This window comes from Heterodontus francisci, unplaced genomic scaffold (assembly GCF_036365525.1).
Source record: "Heterodontus francisci isolate sHetFra1 unplaced genomic scaffold, sHetFra1.hap1 HAP1_SCAFFOLD_837, whole genome shotgun sequence".
In the NCBI taxonomy this organism is placed as follows: Eukaryota; Metazoa; Chordata; class Chondrichthyes; order Heterodontiformes; family Heterodontidae; genus Heterodontus; species Heterodontus francisci.
In genome coordinates this window covers 204,165-228,504 of record NW_027140645.1, presented here as the reverse complement: position 1 = coordinate 228,504, position 24,340 = coordinate 204,165, and the positions used below count along the sequence as shown (strand labels likewise).

Genomic DNA, 24,340 nt, shown 5'->3' with positions numbered 1-24,340 from the left:
TGTCTCTCTCTCACTGTGTGTGTGTGTGTGTGTGTGGGCCCCTGTGTCCCTCTCACTGTGTGTGTGGGACCCTGTCTCTCTCTCACTGTGTGTGTGGGTCCCTGTCTCTCTCTCACTGTGTGTGTGTGTGTGTGTGTGTGTGTGGGCCCCTGTGTCCCTCTCACTGTGTGTGTGGGTCCCTGTCTCTCTCTCACTGTGTGTGTGTGTGTGTGTGTGTGTGTGGGTCCCTGTCTCCCTCTCACTGTGTGTGTGGGTCCCTGTCTCTCTCTCACTGTGTGTGTGGGTCCCTGTCTCCCTCTCACTGTGTGTGTGGGACCCTGTCTCTCTCTCACTGTGTGTGTGGGTCCCTGTCTCCCTCTCACTGTGTGTGGGACCCAGTCTCCCTCTCGCTGTGTGTGTGGGTCCCTGTCTGTCTCTCACTGTGTGTGTGGGTCCCTGTCTGTCTCTCACTGTGTGTGTGGGTCCCTGTCTCCCTCGCTGTGTGTGTGGGACCCAGTCTCTCTCTCACTGTGTGTGTGGGTCCCTGTCTCCCTCTCGCTGTGTGTGTGGGTCCCTGTCTCTCTCTCACTGTGTGTGTGGGACCCTGTCTCTCTCTCACTGTGTGTGTGGGTCCCTGTCTGTCTCTCACTGTGTGTGTGGGACCCTGTCTCTCTCTCACTGTGTGTGTGGGTCCCTGTCTCTCTCTCACTGTGTGTGTGGGACCCTGTCTCTCTCTCACTGTGTGTGTGGGTCCCTGTCTGTCTCTCACTGTGTGTGTGGGACCCTGTCTCTCTCTCACTGTGTGTGTGGGTCCCTGTCTCTCTCTCACTGTGTGTGTGGGTCCCTGTCTCTCTCTCACTGTGTGTGTGGGACCCTGTCTCTCTCTCACTGTGTGTGTGGGTCCCTGTCTCTCTCTCACTGTGTGTGTGGGTCCCTGTCTCTCTCTCACTGTGTGTGGGGGTCCCTGTCTCCCTCTCGCTGTGTGTGTGGGACCCTGTCTCTCTCTCACTGTGTGTGTGGGTCCCTGTCTCTCTCTCACTGTGTGTGTGGGACCCTGTCTCTCTCTCACTGTGTGTGTGGGACCCTGTCTCTCTCTCACTGTGTGTGTGTGTGTGTGTGTGGGACCCTGTCTCTCTCTCACTGTGTGTGTGGGTCCCTGTCTCCCTCTCACTGTGTGTGTGGGTCCCTGTCTCCCTCTCGCTGTGTGTGTGGGACCCTGTCTCTCTCTCACTGTGTGTGGGGGTCCCTGTCTCCCTCTCGCTGTGTGTGTGTGTGTGTGTGTGGGACCCTGTCTCTCTCTCACTGTGTGTGTGGGTCCCTGTCTCTCTCTCACTGTGTGTGTGTGTGTGTGTGTGTGGGACCCTGTCTCTCTCTCACTGTGTGTGTGGGTCCCTGTCTCTCTCTCACTGTGTGTGTGTGTGTGTGTGTGGGCCCCTGTGTCCCTCTCACTGTGTGTGTGGGACCCTGTCTCTCTCTCACTGTGTGTGTGGGTCCCTGTCTCCCTCTCACTGTGTGTGTGGGTCCCTGTCTCCCTCTCGCTGTGTGTGTGTGGGTCCCTGTCTCTCTCTCACTGTGTGTGTGGGTCCCTGTCTCCCTCTCACTGTGTGTGTGGGTCCCTGTCTCCCTCTCACTGTGTGTGTGGGTCCCTGTCTCCCTCTCGCTGTGTGTGTGTGGGTCCCTGTCTCTCTCTCACTGTGTGTGTGGGTCCCTGTCTCCCTCTCGCTGTGTGTGTGTGGGTCCCTGTCTCTCTCTCACTGTGTGTGTGGGTCCCTGTCTGTCTCTCACTGTGTGTGTGGGTCCCTGTCTCTCTCTCACTGTGTGTGTGGGTCCCTGTCTCTCTCTCACTGTGTGTGTGGGTCCCTGTCTCCCTCTCACTGTGTGTGTGGGTCCCTGTCTCCCTCTCACTGTGTGTGTGGGTCCCTGTCTGTCTCTCACTGTGTGTGTGGGTCCCTGTCTCTCTCTCACTGTGTGTGTGGGTCCCTGCCTCTCTCTCACTGTGTGTGTGGGTCCCTGTCTGTCTCTCACTGTGTGTGTGGGTCCCTGTCTCTCTCTCACTGTGTGTGTGGGTCCCTGTCTCTCTCTCACTGTGTGTGTGGGTCCCTGTCTCCCTCTCACTGTGTGTGTGGGTCCCTGTCTCTCTCTCACTGTGTGTGTGGGTCCCTGTCTGTCTCTCACTGTGTGTGTGGGTCCCTGTCTGTCTCTCACTGTGTGTGTGGGTCCCTGTCTCTCTCTCACTGTGTGTGTGGGTCCCTGTCTCCCTCTCACTGTGTGTGTGGGTCCCTGTCTCCCTCTCACTGTGTGTGTGGGTCCCTGTCTGTCTCTCACTGTGTGTGTGGGTCCCTGTCTCTCTCTCACTGTGTGTGTGGGACCCTGTCTGTCTCTCACTGTGTGTGTGGGTCCCTGTCTCTCTCTCACTGTGTGTGTGGGTCCCTGTCTCTCTCTCACTGTGTGTGTGGGTCCCTGTCTCTCTCTCACTGTGTGTGTGGGACCCTGCCTCTCTCTCACTGTGTGTGTGGGTCCCTGTCTGTCTCTCACTGTGTGTGTGGGACCCTGTCTCTCTCTCACTGTGTGTGTGGGTCCCTGTCTGTCTCTCACTGTGTGTGTGGGACCCTGTCTCTCTCTCACTGTGTGTGTGGGTCCCTGTCTGTCTCTCACTGTGTGTGTGGGACCCTGTCTCTCTCTCACTGTGTGTGTGGGTCCCAGTCTCCCTCTCCCTCTGTGTGTGTGTGTGTGTGGGTCCCTGTCTCCCTCTCACTGTGTGTGTGGGTCCCTGCCTCTCTCTCACTGTGTGTGTGGGACCCTGCCTCTCTCTCACTGTGTGTGTGGGACCCTGTCTCTCTCTCACTGTGTGTGTGGGTCCCTGTCTGTCTCTCACTGTGTGTGTGGGACCCTGTCTCTCTCTCACTGTGTGTGTGGGTCCCTGTCTGTCTCTCACTGTGTGTGTGGGTCCCTGTCTGTCTCTCACTGTGTGTGTGGGTCCCTGTCTCTCTCTCTCTCACTGTGTGTGTGGGTCCCAGTCTCCCTCTCCCTCTGTGTGTGTGTGTGTGTGGGTCCCTGTCTCCCTCTCACTGTGTGTGTGGGTCCCTGTCTGTCTCTCACTGTGTGTGTGGGACCCTGTCTCTCTCTCACTGTGTGTGTGGGTCCCTGTCTGTCTCTCACTGTGTGTGTGGGACCCTGCCTCTCTCTCACTGTGTGTGTGGGACCCTGTCTCTCTCTCACTGTGTGTGTGGGTCCCTGTCTCCCTCTCACTGTGTGTGTGGGTCCCTGTCTCCCTCTCCCTCTGTGTGTGTGTGTGTGGGTCCCTGTCTCCCTCTCACTGTGTGTGTGGGTCCCTGTCTCTCTCTCACTGTGTGTGTGGGTCCCTGTCTCCCTCACTGTGTGTGTGGGTCCCTGTCTCCCTCACTGTGTGTGTGGGTCCCTGTCTCCCTCTCGCTGTGTGTGTGTGGGTCCCTGTCTCTCTCTCACTGTGTGTGTGGGTCCCTGTCTGTCTCTCACTGTGTGTGTGGGACCCTGTCTCTCTCTCACTGTGTGTGTGGGTCCCTGTCTCCCTCTCGCTGTGTGTGTGGGTCCCTGTCTGTCTCTCACTGTGTGTGTGGGTCCCTGTCTGTCTCTCACTGTGTGTGTGGGTCCCTGTCTCCCTCTCGCTGTGTGTGTGGGTCCCTGTCTGTCTCTCGCTGTGTGTGTGGGTCCCTGTCTCTCTCTCACTGTGTGTGTGTGTGTGTGTGTGGGCCCCTGTGTCCCTCTCACTGTGTGTGTGGGACCCTGTCTCTCTCTCACTGTGTGTGTGGGTCCCTGTCTCCCTCTCGCTGTGTGTGTGGGTCCCTGTCTCTCTCTCACTGTGTGTGTGTGTGTGTGTGTGGGCCCCTGTGTCCCTCTCACTGTGTGTGTGGGACCCTGTCTCTCTCTCACTGTGTGTGTGGGTCCCTGTCTCTCTCTCACTGTGTGTGTGTGTGTGTGTGTGGGCCCCTGTGTCCCTCTCACTGTGTGTGTGGGACCCTGTCTCTCTCTCACTGTGTGTGTGGGTCCCTGTCTCCCTCTCACTGTGTGTGTGGGACCCTGTCTCTCTCTCACTGTGTGTGTGGGTCCCTGTCTCCCTCTCACTGTGTGTGGGACCCAGTCTCCCTCTCGCTGTGTGTGTGGGTCCCTGTCTGTCTCTCACTGTGTGTGTGGGTCCCTGTCTGTCTCTCACTGTGTGTGTGGGTCCCTGTCTCCCTCGCTGTGTGTGTGGGACCCAGTCTCTCTCTCACTGTGTGTGTGGGTCCCTGTCTCCCTCTCGCTGTGTGTGTGGGTCCCTGTCTCTCTCTCACTGTGTGTGTGGGACCCTGTCTCTCTCTCACTGTGTGTGTGGGTCCCTGTCTGTCTCTCACTGTGTGTGTGGGACCCTGTCTCTCTCTCACTGTGTGTGTGGGTCCCTGTCTCTCTCTCACTGTGTGTGTGGGACCCTGTCTCTCTCTCACTGTGTGTGTGGGTCCCTGTCTCCCTCTCGCTGTGTGTGTGGGACCCTGTCTCTCTCTCACTGTGTGTGTGGGTCCCTGTCTCTCTCTCACTGTGTGTGTGGGACCCTGTCTCTCTCTCACTGTGTGTGTGTGTGTGTGTGTGGGACCCTGTCTCTCTCTCACTGTGTGTGTGGGTCCCTGTCTCCCTCTCACTGTGTGTGTGGGTCCCTGTCTCCCTCTCGCTGTGTGTGTGGGACCCTGTCTCTCTCTCACTGTGTGTGGGGGTCCCTGTCTCCCTCTCGCTGTGTGTGTGTGTGTGTGTGTGGGACCCTGTCTCTCTCTCACTGTGTGTGTGGGTCCCTGTCTCTCTCTCACTGTGTGTGTGTGTGTGTGTGTGGGACCCTGTCTCTCTCTCACTGTGTGTGTGGGTCCCTGTCTCTCTCTCACTGTGTGTGTGTGTGTGTGTGTGGGCCCCTGTGTCCCTCTCACTGTGTGTGTGGGACCCTGTCTCTCTCTCACTGTGTGTGTGGGTCCCTGTCTCCCTCTCACTGTGTGTGTGGGTCCCTGTCTCCCTCTCGCTGTGTGTGTGTGGGTCCCTGTCTCTCTCTCACTGTGTGTGTGGGTCCCTGTCTCCCTCTCACTGTGTGTGTGGGACCCTGTCTCCCTCTCACTGTGTGTGTGGGTCCCTGTCTCCCTCTCGCTGTGTGTGTGGGACCCTGTCTCTCTCTCACTGTGTGTGGGGGTCCCTGTCTCCCTCTCGCTGTGTGTGTGTGTGTGTGTGTGGGACCCTGTCTCTCTCTCACTGTGTGTGTGGGTCCCTGTCTCTCTCTCACTGTGTGTGTGTGTGTGTGTGTGGGACCCTGTCTCCCTCTCACTGTGTGTGTGGGACCCTGTCTCCCTCTCACTGTGTGTGTGGGTCCCTGTCTCTCTCTCACTGTGTGTGTGGGTCCCTGTCTCCCTCTCGCTGTGTGTGTGTGGGTCCCTGTCTCTCTCTCACTGTGTGTGTGGGTCCCTGTCTGTCTCTCACTGTGTGTGTGGGTCCCTGTCTCTCTCTCACTGTGTGTGTGGGTCCCTGTCTCTCTCTCACTGTGTGTGTGGGTCCCTGTCTCCCTCTCACTGTGTGTGTGGGTCCCTGTCTCCCTCTCACTGTGTGTGTGGGTCCCTGTCTGTCTCTCACTGTGTGTGTGGGTCCCTGTCTCTCTCTCACTGTGTGTGTGGGTCCCTGCCTCTCTCTCACTGTGTGTGTGGGTCCCTGTCTGTCTCTCACTGTGTGTGTGGGTCCCTGTCTCTCTCTCACTGTGTGTGTGGGTCCCTGTCTCTCTCTCACTGTGTGTGTGGGTCCCTGTCTCCCTCTCACTGTGTGTGTGGGTCCCTGTCTCTCTCTCACTGTGTGTGTGGGTCCCTGTCTGTCTCTCACTGTGTGTGTGGGTCCCTGTCTGTCTCTCACTGTGTGTGTGGGTCCCTGTCTCTCTCTCACTGTGTGTGTGGGTCCCTGTCTCCCTCTCACTGTGTGTGTGGGTCCCTGTCTCCCTCTCACTGTGTGTGTGGGTCCCTGTCTGTCTCTCACTGTGTGTGTGGGTCCCTGTCTCTCTCTCACTGTGTGTGTGGGACCCTGTCTGTCTCTCACTGTGTGTGTGGGTCCCTGTCTCTCTCTCACTGTGTGTGTGGGTCCCTGTCTCTCTCTCACTGTGTGTGTGGGTCCCTGTCTCTCTCTCACTGTGTGTGTGGGACCCTGCCTCTCTCTCACTGTGTGTGTGGGTCCCTGTCTGTCTCTCACTGTGTGTGTGGGACCCTGTCTCTCTCTCACTGTGTGTGTGGGTCCCTGTCTGTCTCTCACTGTGTGTGTGGGACCCTGTCTCTCTCTCACTGTGTGTGTGGGTCCCTGTCTGTCTCTCACTGTGTGTGTGGGACCCTGTCTCTCTCTCACTGTGTGTGTGGGTCCCAGTCTCCCTCTCCCTCTGTGTGTGTGTGTGTGTGGGTCCCTGTCTCCCTCTCACTGTGTGTGTGGGTCCCTGCCTCTCTCTCACTGTGTGTGTGGGACCCTGCCTCTCTCTCACTGTGTGTGTGGGACCCTGTCTCTCTCTCACTGTGTGTGTGGGTCCCTGTCTGTCTCTCACTGTGTGTGTGGGACCCTGTCTCTCTCTCACTGTGTGTGTGGGTCCCTGTCTGTCTCTCACTGTGTGTGTGGGTCCCTGTCTGTCTCTCACTGTGTGTGTGGGTCCCTGTCTCTCTCTCTCTCACTGTGTGTGTGGGTCCCAGTCTCCCTCTCCCTCTGTGTGTGTGTGTGTGTGGGTCCCTGTCTCCCTCTCACTGTGTGTGTGGGTCCCTGTCTGTCTCTCACTGTGTGTGTGGGACCCTGTCTCTCTCTCACTGTGTGTGTGGGTCCCTGTCTGTCTCTCACTGTGTGTGTGGGACCCTGCCTCTCTCTCACTGTGTGTGTGGGACCCTGTCTCTCTCTCACTGTGTGTGTGGGTCCCTGTCTCCCTCTCACTGTGTGTGTGGGTCCCTGTCTCCCTCTCCCTCTGTGTGTGTGTGTGTGGGTCCCTGTCTCCCTCTCACTGTGTGTGTGGGTCCCTGTCTCTCTCTCACTGTGTGTGTGGGTCCCTGTCTCCCTCTCACTGTGTGTGTGGGTCCCTGTCTCCCTCTCACTGTGTGTGTGGGTCCCTGTCTCTCTCTCACTGTGTGTGTGGGTCCCTGTCTCCCTCTCACTGTGTGTGTGGGTCCCTGTCTCCCTCTCACTGTGTGTGTGGGTCCCTGTCTCCCTCTCCCTCTGTGTGTGTGTGTGTGGGTCCCTGTCTCCCTCTCCCTCTGTGTGTGTGTGTGTGGGTCCCTGTCTCCCTCTCACTGTGTGTGTGGGTCCCTGTCTCCCTCTCCCTCTGTGTGTGTGTGTGTGGGTCCCTGTCTCCCTCTCCCTCTGTGTGTGTGTGTGTGGGTCCCTGTCTCCCTCTCACTGTGTGTGTGGGTCCCTGTCTCCCTCTCCCTCTGTGTGTGTGTGTGTGGGACCCTGTCTCTCTCTCACTGTGTGTGTGGGTCCCAGTCTCCCTCTCACTGTGTGTGTGGGACCCTGTCTCTCTCTCACTGTGTGTGTGGGTCCCTGTCTCCCTCTCACTGTGTGTGTGGGTCCCTGTCTCCCTCTCACTGTGTGTGTGGGTCCCAGTCTCCCTCTCGCTGTGTGTGTGGGTCCCTGTCTCCCTCTCCCTCTGTGTGTGTGTGTGTGGGACCCTGTCTCTCTCTCACTGTGTGTGTGGGTCCCTGTCTCCCTCTCGCTGTGTGTGTGGGTCCCAGTCTCCCTCTCCCTCTGTGTGTGTGGGTCCCTGTCTCTCTCTCGCTGTGTGTGTGGGTCCCTGTCTCTCTCCCACTGTGTGTGTGGGTCCCAGTCTCCCTCTCACTGTGTGTGTGGGACCCTGTCTCTCTCTCACTGTGTGTGTGGGTCCCTGTCTCTCTCTCGCTGTGTGTGTGGGTCCCTGTCTCCCTCTCACTGCGTGTGTGCGTCCCTGTCTCCCTCTCACTGTGTGTGTGCGTCCCTGTCTGTCTCACTGTGTGTGTGGGTCCCTGTCTCTCTCTCACTGTGTGTGTGGGTCCCTGTCTCTCTCTCTCGCTGTGTGTGTGGGTCCCAGTCTCCCTCTCGCTGTGTGTGTGTGGGTCCCTGTCTCTCTCTCGCTGTGTGTGTGGGTCCCTGTGCCCCTGTCCCTGTGTGTTGGTCCCTGTCTCCCTCTTGCTGTGTGTGTGGGTCCCTGTCTCCCTCTCACTGTGTGTGTGGGTCCCTGTCTCCCTCTTGCTGTGTGTGTGGGTCCCTGTCTCCCTCTCACTGTGTGTGTGGGTCCCTGTCTCCCTCTTGCTGTGTGTGTTGGTCCCTGTCTCCCTCTTGCTGTGTGTGTGGGTCCCTGTGCCCCTGTCCCTGTGTGTTGGTCCCTGTCTCCCTCTCGCTGTGTGTGTGGGTCCCTGTCTCCCTCTCACTGTGTGTGTGGGTCCCTGTCTCCCTCTCACTGTGTGTGTGGGTCCCTGTCTCTCTCTCACTGTGTGTGTGGGTCCCTGTCTCCCTCTTGCTGTGTGTGTGGGTCCCTGTCTCTCTCTCACTGTGTGTGTGGGTCCCTGTCTCCCTCTCACTGTGTGTGTGGGTCCCTGTGCCCCTGTCCCTGTGTGTTGGTCCCTGTCTCCCTCTCACTGTGTGTGTGGGTCCCTGTCTCCCTCTCACTGTGTGTGTGGGTCCCTGTCTCTCTCTCACTGTGTGTGTGGGTCCCTGTCTCCCTCTTGCTGTGTGTGTGGGTCCCTGTCTCCCTCTCACTGTGTGTGTGGGTCCCTGTCTCCCTCTCACTGTGTGTGTGGGTCCCTGTCTCTCTCTCACTGTGTGTGTGGGTCCCTGTCTCCCTCTCACTGTGTGTGTGGGTCCCTGTCTCTCTCTCACTGTGTGTGTGGGTCCCTGTCTCCCTCTCACTGTGTGTGTGGGTCCCTGTGCCCCTGTCCCTGTGTGTTGGTCCCTGTCTCCCTCTCACTGTGTGTGTGGGTCCCTGTCTCCCTCTCACTGTGTGTGTGGGTCCCTGTCTCTCTCTCACTGTGTGTGTGGGTCCCTGTCTCTCTCTCACTGTGTGTGTGGGCCCCTGTCTCCCTCTCACTGTGTGTGTGGGCCCCTGTCTCCCTCTCACTGTGTGTGTGGGTCCCTGTCTCTCTCTCACTGTGTGTGTGGGTCCCTGTCTCCCTCTCACTGTGTGTGTGGGTCCCTGTCTCTCTCTCACTGTGTGTGTGGGTCCCTGTCTCCCTCTCACTGTGTGTGTGAGTCCCTGTCTCCCTCTCACTGTGTGTGTGGGTCCCTGTCTCCCTCTCACTGTGTGTGTGGGTCCCTGTCTCTCTCTTGCTGTGTGTGTGGGTCCCTGTCTCTCTCTCACTGTGTGTGTGGGTCCCTGTCTCCCTCTCACTGTGTGTGTGGGTCCCTGTCTCTCTCTCACTGTGTGTGTGGGTCCCTGTCTCCCTCTCACTGTGTGTGTGGGCCCCTGTCTCCCTCTCACTGTGTGTGTGGGTCCCTGTCTCTCTCTCACTGTGTGTGTGGGTCCCTGTCTCCCTCTCACTGTGTGTGTGGGTCCCTGTCTCTCTCTCACTGTGTGTGTGGGTCCCTGTCTCCCTCTCACTGTGTGTGTGGGTCCCTGTCTCCCTCTCACTGTGTGTGTGGGTCCCTGTCTCTCTCTCACTGTGTGTGTGGGTCCCTGTCTCCCTCTTGCTGTGTGTGTGGGTCCCTGTCTCCCTCTCACTGTGTGTGTGGGTCCCTGTCTCCCTCTCACTGTGTGTGTGGGTCCCTGTCTCCCTCTCACTGTGTGTGTGGGTCCCTGTCTCTCTCTCACTGTGTGTGTGGGTCCCTGTCTCCCTCTTGCTGTGTGTGTGGGTCCCTGTCTCCCTCTCACTGTGTGTGTGGGTCCCTGTCTCCCTCTCACTGTGTGTGTGGGTCCCTGTCTCTCTCTCACTGTGTGTGTGGGTCCCTGTCTCCCTCTCACTGTGTGTGTGGGTCCCTGTCCCCCTGTCCCTGTGTGTTGGTCCCTGTCTCCCTCTTGCTGTGTGTGTGGGTCCCTGTCCCCCTGTCCCTGTGTGTTGGTCCCTGTCTATTTTGCCCTGTTCTTGTTGAATTACTCACCAGAGTCAGTCTCCCCTTTTCCAGAAATCCATCTAGAGGGTGTTGAATTGTTGTCCTTCTCCTGAATGGCTGTCATTACCCCAAAATCCTATTGGAAGTGGTTACACTATGGATTGGTCTCCAACTCACACTCTCCCTTGTGACTCCGAGCTGTGAGACTCCGAGCTGTGTGCTCGTATCTTAAACAACTGCTATTCCCTTGGTCTTGACTCTCTCCCTCTCTCTCTCTGTTCCTGCCAAAGTTCCTGTCAGATCCAGGCTAAGAAATTGAAATGTTAACTTGCTTGTGGTGACCTCTGGACATTTTGCCTTGCTTGTTGAATATATAAAAAAACATCTGCACGCAGAAATCCCCCCGCTCCTCAAATGATGAAATGAAGAGATCCTAGAAGAGAAGGATTCTGAGCAGGAACAGTATCAGAAATAAACTGACTGTATTGTCCTTGTTTTCAAATCCTCTTCATGGCCTCACCCTTCCCTATCTCTGTAATCTCCTCCAGCTCTTCAAGGTCTCTGCACTCCTGCAATTGTTAAGCTTCCCCAATTTTAATCACTCCACTATTGGTAGCCGCGCCTTCAGTTACCTTGGTCCTAAGCTCTGAAATTCCCTCCCTAAACCTTTCCATGCCTCTCTCCTCCTTTAAAATACTCCTTAAAACCTAACTCTTGGCTAAGCTTTTGGTTATCTGACGTAATATCTCATGGGGCTTGGTGTCAAACTTTGTTTGATAACACTCCTGTTAAACACTCCGATATGTTTTACCATGTTGAAGGTACTATATAAATGCAAGTTGTTGTTGCCAACAGATATTTTCTCTCTTATAATTTCATTAAACATTCCTGTAAAGCAGAGATATTAAAAAGGCTTCTCTACCCGTTTGATAATATCAGCACTACCCGATAGTTGTATCTGGTTAATGTGTACAGCTGGCTCCCCCACTGGCTCACTTGGTAAAGGCCACGTGTAGCAGGACCCCACAGACCATTCCGGTTCCAAAGTGCATCGCGGGTGGAGACACTAAAATTAAAAAGGTACAGCTGACACGGCTAAGAAAATGGTGGGGCAGGTTGACTGAATTATCCCTGTTACTTCACTAATCTAAACCTGGGGTTCTGGAGAGGCTCCACAATTGGCCCAGGGATCCATTGATCTGGAGAAATTGGTCAGCTCACCAAATTACCATTCCCAAGCTCCTGCTAGGAAGGTGCAAGTGTGGGGATATTGGATAAAGAGGCCAGACATTCTATTCCGGAAAGCTCCATGGAATCTATAGCACAGGAACAGGCCATTCAGCCCAAATGATCTCTGCTGGGGTTTATGCTCCACATCCCACATCGTCTCCCAATCCTTTTTTTAAATTTTTTTTATTTAGAGATACAGCACTGAAACAGGCCCTTCAGCCCACCGAGTCTGTGACAACCAAGAACCACCCATTTATACCAATCCTACAGCAATCCCATATTCCCTAGGGGCAATTTGCAATGGCCAATTTACCTATCACCTACAAGTCTTGGGCTGTGGGAGGAAACCGCAGCACCCGGCGGAAACCCACGCGGTCACAGGGAGAACTTGCAAACTCCACACAGGCAGTACCCAGAACTGAACCCGGGTCCCTGGAGCTGTGAGGTTGCGATGCTAACCACTGCGCCACCCTCTATCCCTTTTTTCCTCACGTACATAGCTAGCGTTCCCCTTAAATGAGTCACTGCAGGTGTGGAAGGATGTTAGACTTTGGGTTTACTCAGATGCTATTTATTTAGGAGTCTGTACCCAGGCTATACTCCAGGAAACAATGAATTACAGTAGATGTAGGGTGTCTCCTATTGACGTGCCGGCATTGATTAGATTTACAGTCAGTCAGAAGCTTAATGTTTAACCTACATGAAAGAGAGAAATCAAAAACGTACGATTGTCTTGCAGTTTTGGGAACAAAGGTCAGGGTCATTTGGCCCCACCATGTGCCCTTTACTGCCACTTTCTACTTCATCTGTACGGGGGCACCCAACATCAAAAGCTGCTTAGCCCCCTCACACTAACTTTTTATTGGAGAGAAAAGGTCGAGGCTCACACAATCCAGATAAACATTTCTCACATGTATATATTTACTAAACATCTTAACATCTACCTTCATTTAGTGACCAAAGAATTAAACCAGCCGCAACAATCAAACTCTGATGAAGGGTCACTGACCTGAAACGTTAACTCTGCTTCTCTCTCCACAGATGCTGCCAGACCTGCTGAGTATTTCCAGCATTTCTTGTTTTTAATCAAAAACACTCTCACTCTCTGCTTTTTCTCTCACCAGTTTACCGACAAACACACAGAAAGGTTAAAGTTCACATGCATTCACTGTGTGAATGATGATTGAGATGACAGGCCCAAAGATGGTGTCTGTTATTCATTCATTATTCACTGATCAGAAAAGCAAATCATCACATCTGGATTCCCAATTAGCTCCACTTTTTTTTAATATTAATTTGGGGGATGTGGGCGTCACTGGCCAGGCCAGCATTTATTGCCCATCCCTAATTGCCCTTGAAGTGGTGGTGGTGAGCTGCCTTCTTGAACCGCTGCAGTCCATGTGAGGTAGGTACACCCACAGTGCTGTTAGGAAGGGAGTTCCAGGATTTTGACCCAGCGACAGTGAAGTAACGGCGATATAGTTCCAAGTCAGGATGGTGTGTGACTTGGAGGGGAACTTGCAGGTGGTGGTGTTCCCATGCATTTGCTGCCCTTGTCCTTCTAGTTGGTAGAGGTTGCGGGTTTGGAAGATGCTGTTGAAGGAACCTTGGTGCATTGCTGCAGTGCATCTTGTAGATGGTACACACTGCTGCCACTGTGCGTCACTGTGGAGGGAGTGAATGTTTGTAGATGGGGTGCCAATCAAGTGGGCTGCTTTGTCCTGGATGATGTCGAGCTTCTTGAGTGTTGTTGGAGCTGCACCCATCCAGGCAAGTGGAGAGTATTCCATCACACTCCTGACTTGTGCCTTGTAGATGGACAGGTTTTGGGGAGTCAGGAGGTGAGTTATTCGCTGCAGAATTCCCAGCCTCTGACCTGCTCATAGCCACGGTATTTATGTGGCTACTCCAGTTCAGTTTCTGGTCAATGGTAGCTCTTAGGATATTGATAGTGGCGAATTCAGTGATGGTAATGCCATTGAATGTCAAAGGGAGATGGTTAGATTCTCTCTTGTTGGAGATGGTCATTGCCTGGCACTTGTGTGGCGCAAATACTACTTGCCACTTATCAGCCCAAGCCTGGTTATTGTTCAGGTCTTGCTGCATATGGACATGGGCTGCTTCATTATCTGAGGAGTCACGAATGGTGCTGAACATTGTGCAATCATCAGCAAACATCCCCACTTCTGACCTTATGATGAAGGGAAGGTCATTGATGAAGCAGAAGATGGTTGGGCCTAAGACACGACCTTAAGGAACTCCTGCAGTGATGTCCTGGGACTGAGATGATTGACCTCCAACAACCACAACTATTTTCCTTTGTGCTCGGTATGACTCCAGCCAGTGGAGGGTTTTCCCCCCCGATTCCCATTGACCTCAGTTTTGCGAGGGCTTCTTGATGCCATACTCAGTCAAATGCTGCCTTGATGTCAAGGGCAGTCACTCTCACCTCACCTCTGGAGTTCAGCTCTTTTGTCCATGTTTGAACCAAGGTTGTAATGAGGTCAGGAGCTGAGTGGCCCTGGCGGAACCCAAACTGAGTGTCACGGAGCAGGTTATTGCTGAGCAAGTGTTGCTTGATAGCACTGTTAATGACCCCTTCCATCACTTTGCTGATGATCAGGAATAGACTGATAGGGCAGTAATTGGCTGGATTGGATTTTTCCTGTTTTTTGTGAATAGGACATACCTAGGCAATTTTCCACATTGTCAGGTAGGTGCCAGTATTGTAGCTGTACTGGAACAGCTTGGATAGGGTCGCGGGGGCTAGTTCTGGAGCACACTTTTTCAGTACTGTTGCTGGAATGTTGTTAGGGCCCATAGCCTTTGCAGTATCCAGCGCCTTCAACCTTTTCTTGATATCACGTGGAGTGAATTGGATTGGCTGAAGACTGGCATCTGTGATGCTGGGGACCTCAGGAGGAGGCCGAGATGGATCATCCACTCAGCACTTCTGGCTGAAGATGGATGCAAATGCGTCAACCTTATCTTTCGCACTAATGTGCTGGGCTCCCCCGTTGTTGAGGATGGGGATATTTGTTGCGCCTCCTCCTCCTGTCAATTGTTCACCATGATTCACAACTGGATGTTTGTTTTTTATTCATTCATGGGATGTGGGCGTCACTGGCCAGGCCAGCATTTATTGCCCATCCCTAATTGCCCTTGAGAAGGTGGTGGTGAGCTGCCTTCTTGAACCGCTGCAGTCCATTTGGGGTAGGTACACCCACAGTGCTGTTAGGAAGGGAGTTCCAGGATTTTGACCCAGCAACAGTGAAGGAACAGCGATATTGTTCCAAGTCAGGATGGTGTGTGACTTGGAGGGGAACTTGCAGGCGGTGATGTTCCCATGCATCTGCTGCTCTTGTCCTTCTAGTTGGTAGAGGTCGTGGGTTTGGAAGGTGCTGTCTAAGGAGCCTTGGTGAGTTACTGCAGTGCATCTTGTAGATGGTACACACTGCTGCCACTGTGCGTTGGTGGTGGAGGGAGTGAATGTTTGTAGATGGGGTGCCAATCAAGCGAGCTGCTTTGTCCTGGATGGTGTCGAGCTTCTTGAGTGTTGTTGGAGTTGCACCCATCCAAGCAAGTGGAGAGTATTCCATCACACTCCTGACTTGTGCCTTGTAGATGGTGGACAGGCTTTGGGGAGACAGGAGGTGAGTTACCCGCAGGACTGCGAAGTTTAGATCTGATCCGTTGGTTATGGGATTGCTTAGCTCTGGCTATTGCATGCTGCTTCCGGTTTGGTGCGCAAGTGGTCCTGCATTGTAGCGTCACCAGGTTGACAACTGAATTTTAGGTATGCCTGGTGCTGCTCCTGGCATGCCCTCCTGCACTCTTCATTGAACCAGGGTTGGTCTCCCGGCTTGATGGTAATGGTAGAGTGGGGGATATGCCGGGCCATGAGGTTAGAGATTGTGGTTGAATACAATTCTGCTGCTGCTGATGGCCCACAGCGCTTCATGGATGCCCAGTTTTGAGTTGCTAGATCTGTTCAAAATCTATCCTATTTAGCACGGTGGTAGTGCCACACAACACAATGGTCGGTACTGAGTGTGAAGACAGGACTTCATCTCCACAAGGACTGTGCAGTGGTCACTTCTAACAATACTGTCATGGACAGATGAATCTGCGACAGGTAGACTGGTGAGGACGAGGTCAAGTAGGTTTTTCCCTCGTTGGTTTCCTCACTACCTGCCACAGTCCCAGTCTAGCAGCCATGTCCTTTAGGCCCGGTCAGTAGTGGTGCTACTGAGCCACTCTTGCTGATAGACATTGAAGTCCCCTACCCAGAATACCAATTTGTGCCCTTGCTACCCTCAGTGCTTCTCCCAATTGGTGTTGAACATGGAGAAGCACTGACTCATCAGCCAAGGGGATGAGGCAGTAGGTGGTAATCAGCAGGAGGTTTCATTGCCCATGTTTGACCTGATGCCATGAGACTTCATGGGGGTCTGCAGTCAATGTTGAGGACTCCCAGGGCAACTCCCTCCTGACTACATACCACTGTGTCACCATCTCTGCTGGGTCTGTCCTGCCGATGGGACATGTGGACAGTGATTAACATACTGGACAACGCTGTACTAAACCAGCCAGGGGAATTTGACATTTATTTGCATTATTCAAAATAACCCTGTAGAAATGCAGTCCAACACAAAATCAAAATGTAAAATCTGAAAATATATTTATCTTTCCATTAACAGGACAGGTACAGAAAGTCTCATTTTAAAAAATCACAAGGAAAAATAACAGTGGTTCTGTATATTGACACAAAGAATTTTACAACATGACAATTTTTTGACAAACAGGAGCAAAGTAAATTCCAGTTACTGAGCACAATCTGAAGAAGATGTAATCGGGGAACAGGTGAATCCTGATGACTTGGTGCAGCGACAGAGACTGGAAGGTGTCAGGTTTAATCTCTGGCCTGTGCGAAGTAATTGATGTTTGCTGAGGGTGGACCAGTAATTGGCGTGTGCCCTCGGACTATGGGTAGAGCGGGGAAAGGAACTCCATGGATATTGGATCAGGGCAGGTCCCGGTGGGGTCAAATAGTCTGCAACCCTCACTAGCAAGACTCACATGTGATTAAAGATTGGGCCAAGGTACCAGAGAGCAACTGCTGCCCAGTGAGGGGTCCCTGCCAACAGAAGAGAAAAAGAGAATGAGGTCCAAATTCAAAAAGGGAAGCAAAGAGTGGCTTCAAGTGAAAGGGGCATCAAGAAAATTTCCTTGGCTGCTGATATTGGTCGAAACCATTCAATGATGAGCCATGCAATGGCCAAACAGGAGCACGAGACACAACCCCAATGTACACACCAACATACCAAGTTGACATGTAAACATACCTGCTCACAGAGTGAACAGGATCAGACAATTTATTGAGAGAGCAGTAAACTCATATTGGGTTGGATGATTGGGAGACTGGCAAGGGAGAGTCGAGAGGGCTTGACCTTTTGGGGAGTGAAAGTCCCCCACATCAAGACACTTGCTCGACCTGATTCTACTGGTGTAGTTTGGGGAAATGGGAGAAAGCACCAGCTGACACTGCAGTTCAGGCACAGATTTTTTTTTCCTGCACAGCAGGAGAAGTGTACAGGCCATCTTTCCCCTGGTGAGCAGCAGACGACAGGGTCCAAAGAGATGGGCATGGGTGAGTGCCCGTGATTCACCACATCATGTTCCTGAAACCAGCTGCAGCACTGTGCAGTGGCAGTGACAGAGGAGCCTTTCGGAATCAACTCCAGCCAGCAGAATTGGAGCAGCACTGGAGCTTGGAAATACAGCTACCCGGTTTGAATAGCCTTCTGCAAATTAGTGGATGTTTTGGATTCAGAGAAAAAGTGGCAAAAATAACAGGACGAAAAAGCAAAACTAAATTTAGCATTTTTTAAAAAATGATTGCAGAAAACATGCCATATTTCTACAGGAAAAAGGAGAAATTTGCAGGGCTATGGGGCAAGAGTAAGGGAGTGGGATTAATCAGATAGCTCTTAGAGCTAGCACAGGCACAATAGGCTGAATGGCCACCTATTGTGCTGTATGATTCAATCTCACTTTGCTTTGTATTTAGAAGAATGCAAACGTAGTGAGAGTTTGGATATTTTAGATCCAGTTCACAGACGACACTGCCCAGTTTAATCTTGTCCTACAAAACCAACAATCCCTTTTCCAAACTGGCACATAAAAGCTATTGGAATGCAAATGAGGAATGGAACAGACCCAAGAGTGTTCTGCTGGTCAGGTACAGTCAGAGCGAGTTTGGTATTGGAACAAACGCTATGTCCAGTCTGCATGACAGTTCAATTGCTTGGCGGTGGTAATATTTTCGAGTGTACCTCCCATCACCTGGATGAGCGTGAAGACACAACTTACTCTATTTAATCAAAGCACAGTGATAGCTTCTACAGTATCACCAGTCCTGACTTGCCTTAAAACCCTCAATCAATTTAATTACTTGCCAAAGAAATTCAGAGTGGTAAATATCCCTCAGAGACATAGAAATTACAGCACCGAAACAGGCCAACTGGCCTATGCTGGTGTTTATGCTCCACAGGGACCACACCTGGATGATGTCAACGTGATAGCATCCCAATTCTGTTCAAGTGATGCCATTCTGGAGCTACAGCACTGGAATCTAACTGCGACATCCCAAAATATCTTTGGTGCTGCAAGCAAACTGCAAGAACGACACAATGGAAATGTTGCTTTTAATCAAGTGTCAGTGCAGTTCTTGGCCAAGTTAGAGAATGTGATTGACAGCTGCTGCCCCAGAAATGGAAGTCGAAAAGCTGTTTTTCCCTAACCGGAGCTAGGGCACATTGGTGGTACAACACAGAGGGCTTGACATGGTAGATATTGAGACAGTCTAGAACTAGTGGGAACACAGTCTCAGAATAAAGGAGTCAACCATTTAGGACTGAACTGTGAGAAGAAATTTCTTCAGTCAGAGGGTTGTGAATCTTTGGAATTCTCTACCCCAGAGTACACTCGGTCGATAGGTATATTCAAGACTGAGGTCGATAGAGTTTTGAGCACTAAGGAAATCCAGGGATATGGTGATAGGGAGGGATAGTGGAGCTAAGGTAATAAAAAAAAAAATCAGCCATGATCACATTGAAGGGTGGAGCAGACTTGAAGGGCCGAATGGTTTACTCCTGCTCTTATTTCTTACATTCTTTATTCAGCAATATCTGACTGAGCTGAGAGAGAGCACCCGAAATGGGGAAATGTCCCAGTCGCCAACATTTGCTTTTCTCACGTTATAAGCTCAAACATTCAACACTTACAAAAAGTTAGGCACAAAGTATCAGAGAACCTTAGTTAATGGCCGCTCTGCCCTTTAACAGGTTAGCAGTAAGACACAGAGTGGATGAGGAATTTGAGTCCCAGAAGTATTCTCTTATTCTCTGTGTATTAATGTTTGTGACTATTTTATATTAGTTAAGTTTTTGATTAAAGAATGTACATCACAGGACAGTTAAACATGGGACACTGCATTTAAGAAAATACTATTTTTTTTTTAAACAAAAAGGAACTATCACAGACTCTCACAAGTATGATCCAGTGCAGTGAATCTCAAAGCCAGTGAGACAGGCCTGTGATCAATGATGTGATAAGGACACTGGCAGAGTCGCCATCATCAGTCAAATAATGGCAACAATACAAAACCAAGTGGTTTCAGAGGGAAGGTGAGTGGATGGAGATTAACCATGATCTTATTGAATGGGGTAGAACAGGCTCAAGGGCTGAATGGCCTCCTTCTGTTTCTATGTTCTGAACATCATGCCCTGGGACGTGAATTACTGTTAGGATCTCAACACAGGAAGTAAGGAACACAGAAAAGTCAACGGTTAAGGAAATATTTATGTAACTGAGATTTGAATCTTCAGTAGAATTCAGGAAAGGCCACGGATAACTATTGAAAACAAGTGATTACAGAAAGAGTTTCAGCCTCAGAACATTTCAAAGCAGCTCACGTTCAATAAATTACGTTTTTTGAAGTGTAGTTAGTGTATGTAGGTAAAAGCTGCAGCCAATTGTACAGTTAGTGCATCATTTCTATAACAGATGGGTTTGTGACATAACCTTTTACCTGTTTATCCAGACATGAGATTTTACACACAGTTCATGAGAACTAAAATGGTAAAGAGAGATATTTGGTGCTGCTTCAGAACAGGTGGTTGTGGGTGTACAGGTGGCCTCTCTGCTACATACAGAGACAGACACTAACCGGACTGTACTGAGAAAGCACAGGCTTCTGTAGAATCGATTTCCACAGTTTACTCGGCCAGAACCTGCAGAGATGACAGGAGGGTGTGGCCTCTACACCAACAATACCAAAAAATACGATGAAACAACCTTGGGTATTCTTTTCCTTAAATGAAAAAAATACATTGTGAGCTATTCACATTGAGTTAAAAATTCTGGTATAAAAATAGTGAGAAACACTTAGTTTCTCGTATCTTCCTGACGTACCCTGGTTTTTGTTCACCTGACAACTTTAGAAGAGGCATTTTACTTTTCAATCAGAAACATGTTCCCAGAGTCTTAATTTAAAATATGTTGCCAGAAAAATGTGCTGCTTGCAGATTAACCAGGGCTTTGCTGGTGGAGATGACTAGCTGCTTCGTGGGATAGAGGGAGGCAGCAGAAAGGGCAGAATACGGTGACCAAACATTGAGGGGGTAAGGTGCAGAGCTAAACACACACTGGTGTTAGCTGCTGACTGAGCAATCGGGAAGCCAGTTAAACTAACTTTCCACAACTCAGACTAGTCAAGTCTCCTGTCCAGTAGACACTTTTAGCAGCTATAGAAAAAGCAGCCCATTCCTACATGTCGTGTCAAAATACTTGGGCACCACGAGCTGCTTATTCAGTTCTTCCAACTTTAAAGAGACTGCTTCTCTTCCTCGCACCCCTCCCCAAAGATATCTGTGGATAAAATCCTACAGGAAGGCAGATCAGCGCTCGCTACCCCTCCCCTCCCCTCCTCTCCCCTGCTGCTGTGCTGGCCAGCTGTCTCCTGTTATTTCTGCCTGGCCAGTGCTTTATAGATGCCGAGTCCCAAGAAGGCAATGATGGTGGCTCCGAATGTGATTCGCAGCCAGAAGGATGTGATGCTGAGCTCTGCCTCGTTCAGGTCACTGCAGAAGATGCAAGAGAGAAAAGGCAGTCAGTGAGGAGAAAAGGGAGAGCGCTGTGGGCACAGATGTAACAATGCAAAGAACCCAATGTTACAGCTTCTGTGAATATGCAAATGAGATGTGATCATCACATGAAAATCATCAATGCAAATACATGCTTCCGGGGGGAGGTCTGAACACACCTTCGCTCTCAGGCAGTCAGTCATCCCCCAACCCTGAACACACCTTCGCTCTCAGGCAGTCAGTCATCCCCCAACCCTGAACACACCTCCACTCTCAGACAGTCAGTCATCCCCCAACCCATGGATAGCTCTGTGGGAAGTCTGGCTTCTGGGAGAACCTGCTGTGAGCTGTAAACATAGTTCCTGTACATCATACGTCTGACCATCACCCCCCCAAAGCTGAGCTACTGTGAGCAGACTGCTGCAGTATCTCCACAGATTGTAGTGCAGACAACTCCCTCAGTCATGGCATCACCCACACTGGTGTTGACAGAAACCTGGCTGTGCGAATCCTGCAGATCCCAATGACTGGTGAACACATTCAAGTTCAGGAGCCGCGCTCTCTCGGAAAACTGGTCCAGTGAGGCTCGAATCCCAATGTGACACAGCAACATGAGGTTCATAAAATGATCAACTAAATAGGTTAGGGAGAACCAGGGCTCACAAACTCAAGTTATTTAAAGCCAGATCAAGCAATTAAGGCGGCTAATGGTGTGTTAGCCTTTATGGCAAGAGGATTTGAGTACAGGAGTAGTGAAGTCTTGCTTCAATTGTATAGAACCTTGGTTAGACCACACTTGGAGAACTGTGTGCAGTTTTCGTCCCCTTTCCTTAGGAAGGATATTATCGCCATAGAGGGAGTGCAACGAAGGATCACCAGACTTGTTCCCGGGATGGCGGGACTGTCCTATGGAGAGAGATTGGGGAAACTGGACCTGTATTCTCTAGAGTTTCGAAGAATGAGAGGTGATCTCATTGAAACCTACAAAATACTTAAAGGGATAGACAGGGTAGATGCAGCTAAGATGTTTCCCCTGGTTGGGGAGTCTAGAACCAGGGGACACAATTTCAAAATAAGGGGGAAGCCACTAAGGACAGAGATGAGGAGAAATTTCTTTACTCAGAATCTTTGGAATTCTCTACCCCAGAGAGCTGTGGAAGCTCAGTCATTGAGTATGTTTAAAGCAGAGATTGATATATTTCTAAATACAAATGACATAAGAGGATAGTACGGGGAAAAGGTATTGAAGTGGATGATCAGCCTATTGAATGGTGGGGCAGGTCCAATGGGCTGAATGGCCTATTCCTGTTCCTATGTTCCATGTCCAGGAAGTGGTTCTTCTCCCAGTCGCTCTCTGGAACAGGCCCGTGTGGTGGATGCTGAATTCCTTTAAGCGGGAGATGAGCCTGTTCCTGGCTGGGGACGTCACCTCGTACAAGAGACAAGTACTTTAATCAGGGCCAGAATAGTCCAATGATCCAACTCATTCACCTCTACCTTATACTCAACCTACAATACTCTTCACTCCTCAAAACACAACCACATCCTTCCTCCCCATTCACACCCTCAGCTCTGGCACAACCCAATGACATCCCCACCTCTCCCACTCCCAGTTCCACCTGTAACACTAATCCCTTTCCAGCTGAAATGACCTGCCCATCGATCCAGTGTCTACCCAACCCTGCCTTGTAGGGAAACCAGTGACCACCAGCACCGAGAGAAGCATAAAGTCTCCTAAAGCCTCACAACAATCCTCTGGCAAAGCTGGGAATATTCCGCAATACTCACGGGAATGCTGCAGCGAGTGCAAGCCGAGAGTAGATCTGTGAGTTTGTTGCTTCGTCGCTGTTGCAGCTGAAATGAAACGGGGCTGGGAGTCTGTGCTTGTAGCAGAATTCTACAGGCGTGATTCCTTGTTCCTGCTTTTGTTCCGGCAAATCAGCCTTCGATGCCACAAAGATGCAGGGGATTCTGCTCTCCATGTAGTGTTCCTGCAGAGACACAAACCAAGAATGTAACAGAAACTGAACTGGAGTAGCCACATAAATACTGTGGATACAACAGCAGGTCAGAGGCTGAGAATCCTGCGGTAAGTAACTCACCTCCTGACTCCCCAAAGCCTGTCCACCATCTACAAGGCGCAAGTCAGGAGTGTGATGGAATACTCTCCACTTGCCTGGATGGGTGCAGCTCCAACAACACTCAAGAAGCTCGACACCATCCAGGATAAAGCAGCCCGCTTGATTGGCACCCCATCTACAAACATTCATTCCCTCCACCATCGACGCACAGTGGCAGCAGTGTGTACCATCTACAAGATGCACTGCAGCAACTCACCAAGCCTCCTTCGACAGCACCTTCCAAACCCACGACCTCTACCATCTAGAAGGACAAGGGCAGCAGACACAAGGGAACATCACCACCTGCAAGTTCCCCTCCAAGTCACACACCATCCTGACTTGGAACTATATCGTTGTTCCTTCACTGTCTCTAGGTCAAAATCCTGGAACTCCCTTCCTCCTTTCCTAACTGTATAAAATGCTAGTTAGGCCACAGCTAGAGTACTGTGTACCACATTATAGGAAGGATATGATTGCACTGGAGAGGGTGCGGAGGAGATTCACCAGGATGTTGCCTGTGCCGGAACATTTCAGCTATGAAGAGAGACTGAAAAGGCTATGGTTGTTTTCCTTAGAGCAGAGAAGGCTGAGGGGGGACATGATTGAGGTATACAAAATTATGGAGGGGCATTGATAGGTTAGATAGGAAGAAACTTTTTCCATAGCATAGGGATCAATAACCAGGGGGCATAGATTTAAGGCAAGGTGCAGGAGGTTTAGAGGGGATTTGAGGAAACACTTTTTCACTCAGAGGGTGGTTGGAATCTGGAACGCACTCCCTGAAGGGGTGGTAGAGGCAGGAACCCTCAACATTTAAGAAGTATTTAGATGAGCTCTTGAAACGCCATAGCATACAAGGCTACGGGCCAAGTGCTGGAAAATGGGATTAGAATAGTTAGGTGCTCAATGGCCGGTACAGACACGATGGGCTGAAGGGCCTGTTTCTGTGCTGTATAACGCTATGACTCTAACAGCACTGTGGGTGTACCTACACCCCATGGACTGCAGCAGCTCACCACCACCTTCTCAAGGGCAATTGTGGATGGGCAATAAATGCTGCCACTTCTCACTTCACCTGGAGTGATCCATACCGGACGGGGCACCCGTTATACACCCTGCCCAACTTTTCTTTCTGTTGGAAGTTAACGGAGAGGGAAATTGGACAGCGTGTATAACGGTTGGAAGATCCGATATTGGACTCTTTACACACCCCTCCCCCAATCCCCGCCACTGGAACACAGTGAAAATCTCCACTCTACTGGTGATGTCAATGATTCCCATATATGGGCATCTGCAGGAGCGTCTATCTCTCTCATTGCCAGTACAAGAAATGGGCCTCTCTCTGACCGTTTCTGTTCGACATCAAGGCAGGGCAAAGGGGGAACTTTCAATTCTATAGCACTTTTCTCAACCTCACAATGTCCCAAAGTGCTTTACAGCCAATGAAGTCCTGTTGTTTGAAGCGTGCTCACTGTTGAAACGTAGAAAATGCGGCAGCCAATTTGTGCACAGCAAGCTCCCACAAACAGCAATGTGATGGTGATCAGATAATCTGTATTTGGTGTGCTCTGATGGATAAACGTTGGCCCAGGACCTCAGGGAGAATTCTCCTGGTCCTCTTCAGAATATTGCCACGGTTATTTTACATCTAGCTGAGAGAGCAGACAGGGCCTCGGTTTAACACATTGGGATGCGCCAAGAGTAATAATAAAATTCTGTATAAATACAAGATTTTCGTTCCTCATTCCTAGGTTGACAAAGGGCAATCACCCTGGAGTGCACAGGGTAGGACAGAGGCGTGCAACTCTTCCTCAAGCCTGTTCCACATACTGGCCTGTTAGTTATGTCGAGCAGACA

At 51.4% G+C, this 24,340-nt stretch overlaps 1 protein-coding gene across 4 annotated transcripts in view; it reads right to left on the bottom strand.

The window, feature by feature from the left end:
• The window catches only part of LOC137360381 (mitochondrial Rho GTPase 2-like), a 65,105-nt gene that overhangs the window by 8,028 nt on the left and 32,737 nt on the right, over window positions 1-24,340 (bottom strand). The window contains exons 18-19 of one of the 4 annotated variants that reach the window (XM_068025850.1): window positions 22,152-22,354; window positions 15,874-20,360 (exon numbers count right to left, since the gene is read on the bottom strand). In XM_068025850.1, the coding sequence (XP_067881951.1) occupies window positions 20,243-20,360; window positions 22,152-22,354 (321 nt within the window). In that variant the 3' untranslated portion in view covers window positions 15,874-20,242. The other 3 variants (XM_068025851.1, XM_068025854.1, XM_068025852.1) reach the window with 3 other exon arrangements.